Here is a 5,382-nt window from a genome sequence, read left to right as displayed (position 1 = left end):
AGGAGGCAGCCTTGTCGCCCACCTCTCAGGTTTTCCTCGAGAGGGTGCTGTCTGCTCACCGCAGGCCCTCCCGACCCTTTCAGTGAGCTCCTGTCCTGTGAGCCCTCCTGGCTCCCTCCCTTCCACAATCCAAGCTGGCTGCATGCCCTGCAGCTGGTTCGCTTCTGAACTGTGCCAAGGAAACTGTACACACTCGTGCTCCACACGTTTCACATCCTCACCCTCATGTCCTACCCTGATATCAAATGGGGGGACTATGTCCTGCCTGTGGAGGGTGAGGAGCCCTGGTGGGCAGCCTCTATTCCACCCTGGTCCCATAGCCCACTGGGGATATCTATTGGCAGCTCCTCCATGGAGCTGTGAGCATGGGCATGTACCTGATGCGGTTCCCCCCCAGTGCTGACGCCTGCCCTTTTACAGTGTGAGGGAGAACCTGGCGCATGCTTATCTCGAAGGTGCCAGGTTGCAGCCCCTATTCCAGCTCCTCCAGAACCTCCTGTTAAGGTTCTGGCTGCACTTTTCCCCACACCTGTTTATATTCACATACCCTGTCTGTGGCCCCACCAAGTTGCAAGACCTCCTTGCAACTGGCCCTCGCGAAAGTAGCCATCTACAACACCAGGAGGAGGATGCTGAATGAGGGAGTGCTCTGCGACTGTGGGGCCTATTTTCACTCCTCTCTGGTCTCATGCATCCGGGTGGAGTTCCTCTGGGCGGCATCTGCTGGCTCCTATGTCTACACTACGAAATTAGGTCGAATTTATAGAAGTCGGTTTTTTAGAAATCGGTTTTATATATTCGAGTGTGTGTGTCCCCACAGAAAATGCTCTAAGTGCATTAAGTGCATTAACTCGGCGGAGCGCTTCCACAGTACCGAGGCAAGCGTTGACTTCCGGAGCGTTGCACTGTGGGTAGCTATCCCGCAGTCTCCGCTGCCCATTGGAATTCTGGGTTGAGATCCCAATGCCTGATGGGGCTAAAACATTGTCGCGGGTGGTTCTGGGTACATATCGTCAGGCCCCCGTTCCCTCCCTCCCTCCCCCCCCGTGAAAGCAAGGGCAGACAATCATTTCGCGCCTTTTTTCCTGAGTTACCTGTGCAGACGCCATACCACGGCAAGCATGGAGCCCGCTCAGCTCACTTTGGCAATTAGGAGCACATTAACCACCACACGCATTATCCAGCAGTATATGCAGCACCAGAACATGGCAACGCGATACCGGGAGAGGAGGCGACGTCAGCGTGGTCCCGTGAGTGATCAGGACATGAACACAGATTTCTCTGAAAGCATGGGCCCTGACAATGCATGCATCATGGTGCTAATGGGGCAGGTTCATGCTGTGGAACGCTGATTCTGGGCTCGGGAAACAAGCACAGACTGGTGGGACCGCATAGTGTTGCAGGTCTGGGACGATTCCCAGTGGCTGCGAAACTTTCGCATGCGTAGAGGCACTTTCATGGAACTTTGTGACTTGCTTTCCCCTGCCCTGAAGCGCATGAATACCAAGATGAGAGCAGCCCTCACAGTTGAGAAGCGAGTGGCGATAGCCCTGTGGAAGCTTGCAACGCCAGACAGCTACCGGTCAGTTGGGAATCAATTTGGAGTGGGCAAATCTACTGTGGGGGCTGCTGTGATGCAAGTAGCCCACACAATCAAAGATCTGCTGATATCAAGGGTAGTGACCCTGGGAAATGTGCAGGTCATAGTGGATGGCTTTGCTGCAATGGGATTCCCTAACTGTGGTGGGGCTATAGACGGAACCCATATCCCTATCTTGGCACCGGAGCACCAAGCCGCCGAGTACATAAACCGCAAGGGGTACTTTTCGATAGTGCTGCAAGCTCTGGTGGATCACAAGGGACGTTTCACCAACATCAACGTGGGATGGCCGGGAAAGGTGCATGATGCTCGCATCTTCAGGAACTCTGGTCTGTTTCAAAAGCTGCAGGAAGGGACTTTATTCCCAGACCAGAAAATAACTGTTGGGGATGTTGAAATGCCTATATGTATCCTTGGGGACCCAGCCTACCCCTTAATGCCATGGCTCATGAAGCCGTACACAGGCAGCCTGGACAGTAGTCAGGAGCTGTTCAACTACAGGCTGAGCAAGTGCAGAATGGTGGTAGAATGTGCATTTGGACGTTTAAAGGCGCGCTGGCGCAGTTTACTGACTCGCTTAGACCTCAGCGAAACCAATATTCCCACTGTTATTACTGCTTGCTGTGTGCTCCACAATATCTGTGAGAGTAAGGGGGAGACATTTATGGCGGGGTGGGAGGTTGAGGCAAATCGTCTAGCTGCTGGTTACGCGCAGCCAGACACCAGGGCGGTTAGAAGAGCACAGGAGGGCGCGGTACGCATCAGAGAAGCTTTGAAAACCAGTTTCATGACTGGCCAGGCTACGGTGTGAAAGTTCTGTTTGTTTCTCCTTGATGAACCCCCTGCCCCTTGGTTCACTCTACTTCCCTGTAAGCTAACCACCCTCCCCTCCTCCCTTTAATCATTGCTTGCAGAGGCAATAAAGTCATTGCTGCTTCACAGTCATGCATTCGTTATTCATTCATCACACAAATAGGGAGATGACTACCAAGGTAGCCCAGGAGGGGTGGTGGAGGAGGGAAGGAAAATGCCACACAGCACTTTAAGCACAGCACTTTAAAAGTTTACAACTTTAAAATTTATTGAATGACAGCCTTCTTTTTTTTGGGCAATCCTCTGTGGTGGAGTGGCTGGTTGGCTGGAGGCCCCCCCACCGCGTTCTTGGGCGTCTGGGTGTGGAGACTATGGAACTTGGAGGAGGGCGGTTGGTTACAGCGGGGCAGCAGTGGCAGTCTGTGCTCCAGCTGCCTTTGCTGCAGCTCAACCATACACTGGAGCATACTGGTTTGGTCCTGCAGCAGCCTCAGCATTGAATCCTGCCTCCTCTCATCACGCTGCCGCCACATTTGAGCTTCAGCCCTGTCTTCAGCCCGCCACTTACTCTCTTCAGCCCGTCACCTCTCCTCCCGGTCATTTTGTGCTTTCCTGCACTCTGACATTATTTGCCTCCACGCATTCGTCTGTGCTCTGTCAGTGTGGGAGGACAGCATGAGCTCGGAGAACATTTCATCGCGAGTGCATTTTTTTTTTCTTTCTAAGCTTCACTAGCCTCTGGGAAGGAGAAGATCCTGTGATCATTGAAACACATGCAGCTGGTGGAGAAAAAAAAAGGGACAGCGGTATTTAAAAAGACACATTTTATAAAACAGTCGCTACACTCTTTCAGGGTAAACCTTGCTGTTAACATTACATACATAGCACATGTGCTTTCGTTACAAGGTCGCATTTTGCCTCCTCCCACCGCGTGAACGGATTTTGGTTGAATGCCAGCAAACATACACTGCAATGCTTTGTTCTACAGTGATTCCCGAGTACGTGTTACTGGCCTGGAGTGGTAAAGTGTCCTACCATGAAGGACGAAATAAGGCTACCCTCCCCAGAAACCTTTTGCAAAGGCTTTAGGACTACATCTAGGAGAACCGCAAATGCCAGGGCAAAGTAATCCTTTCACATGCTTGCTTTTAAACCATGTATAGCATTTTAAAAGGTACACTCACCAGAGGTCCCTTCTCCGCCTGCTGAGTCCAGGAGGCAGCCTTGGGTGGGTTCGGGGGGTACTGGCTCCAGGTCTAGGGTGAGAAACAGTTCCTGGCTGTCGGGAAAACCGGTTTCTCCGCTTGCTTGCTGTGAGCTATCTACAACCTCATCATCATCATCTTCTTCGTCCCCAAAACCTACTTCCGTATTGCCTCCATCTCCATTGAAGGAGTCAAACAACACGGCTGGGGTAGTGGTGGCTGAACCCCCTAAAATGGCATGCAGCTCATCATAGAAGCGGCATGTTTGGGGCTCTGACCCAGAGCGGCTGTTCGCCTCTCTGGTTTTCTGGTAGGCTTGCCTCAGCTCCTTCAGTTTCACGCGGCACTGCTTCGGGTCCCTGTTATGGCCTCTGTCCTTCATGCCCTGGGAGATTTTCACAAAGGTTTTGGCATTTCGAAAACTGGAACGGAGTTCTGATAGCACGGATTCCTCTCCCCAAACAGCAATCAGATCCCGTACCTCCCGTTCGGTCCATGCTGGAGCTCTTTTGCGATTCTGGGACTCCATCATGGTCACCTGTGCTGATGAGCTCTGCATGGTCACCTGCAGCTTGCCACGCTGGCCAAACAGGAAATGAGATTCAAAAGTTCGCGGTTCTTTTCCTGTCTACCTGGCCAGTGCATCTGAGTTGAGAGTGCTGTCCAGAGCGGTCAGAATGGAGCACTCTGGGATAGCTCCCGGAGGCCAATACCATCGAATTGTGTCCACAGTACCCCAAATTCGAGCCGGCAACGTCGATTTAAGCGCTAATCCACTTGTCAGGGGTGGAGTAAGGAAATCGATTTTAAGAGCCCTTTAAGTCGAAATAAAGGGCTTCATTGTGTGGACGGGTGCAGGTTTAAATCGATTTAACGCTGCTAAATTCGACCTAAAGTCCTAGTGTAGACCAGGGAAGACAGCTTTGAGGAGCAGTGGGCACTGTCCGGGGTTCTTCTGCTCGGTGTCCCCCTCTGGATCCCTAGTTTTGAACCGGTGACCTTCACTCCTGACCCTATTATTCTTTAGTTTCTCCCATTTTCAGTTAGTCCCTGAGTCCAGTGGGAGAGGGGCCTTTAGACGTGGGTGGGCTTGCGCCTGCCCACCTCCCAGGATTTGCAATAAGGCCTTCCTGTCCCTCAATCAGGAGAATGCATTTGAGAGGGTGGATCCGTCTTCAGAGGAAGGTGCTGATGCTCTGGAATGTAGTCCTGTCCATGCTCTGGCACCAGCTCAACACCCTGCACTCGCCCACAGGAATCTTGGCCAGCCGCCAGAATAAGATCTTTGAGATTTTCTGGCCAGGGATGAATGAGGTGTCTGTGGGTGTCCTGAGCTGCCTCGTGAGAGAGGGCAGACGAGCTCTGGTCTGTAATCACAGCTAGGTCCACACATGCCACCTTCAGGCTCTGCAAAGACTGTTTGAGTGTGCTAGTCACATGGCATGGAGCATGCTGGCCCATGCTTTCCTCTTCCCCCTCTGATATGACCAGAGGCTCCTCTGTCTCCACCCGAGATGTCTTCCCGAGACCTCTGAGCTGCTGGTCTTCTACGAGGACCTCCTTGGGACCTGGCAGCTACTAGGTCTGCAGCAGTTAGTGAGGGGAAGACCTCCTAGCAGAACTCTGGCTACCCAACCCACACCTCCGTGTACAACTAGTAGAGTCCCCTCAGTGCACCAGAGGATGGTCCTGGCTGGTGCCACCAGAATTGGAGACCTCTAGGATTACAGCCAGAGAGACCAGGGGGACCCTGTGGAGCTTGGC

General features: G+C 52.6%; 1 protein-coding gene across 1 annotated transcript; it reads right to left on the bottom strand.

The window, feature by feature from the left end:
- Positions 1–2,557: 2,557 nt before the first annotated feature.
- On the bottom strand, positions 2,558–4,238 carry LOC125635290 (myb/SANT-like DNA-binding domain-containing protein 7). Its single transcript, XM_048846811.2, has 2 exons — positions 3,598–4,238; positions 2,558–3,192 (listed from the first exon to the last, which is right to left on the bottom strand). Exons 1-2 carry the CDS (start codon positions 4,175–4,177, stop codon positions 3,107–3,109), a joined length of 666 nt encoding a protein of 221 aa, XP_048702768.2. The 5' UTR covers positions 4,178–4,238; the 3' UTR covers positions 2,558–3,106.
- Between the last annotated feature and the right edge of the window lie 1,144 nt (positions 4,239–5,382).

This window comes from Caretta caretta, chromosome 4 (genome assembly GCF_965140235.1).
Source record: "Caretta caretta isolate rCarCar2 chromosome 4, rCarCar1.hap1, whole genome shotgun sequence".
NCBI classification, from domain to species: domain Eukaryota; kingdom Metazoa; phylum Chordata; order Testudines; family Cheloniidae; genus Caretta; species Caretta caretta.
The sequence above is the reverse complement of the archived record's forward strand: the minus strand, read 5'-3'. Positions and strand labels throughout refer to the sequence as shown.

Excerpts from the sequence above, each read along its gene's own strand:
- LOC125635290 (XM_048846811.2), bottom strand. The coding sequence starts at position 4,177 with ATGCAGAGCTCATCAGCACAGGTGACCATGATGGAGTCCCAGAATCGC. Across the intron at positions 3,193-3,597 it reads AGGCGGAGAAGGGACCTCTG|CTGCATGTGTTTCAATGATC; the intron begins GTGAGTGTACCT and ends TTTCTCCACCAG.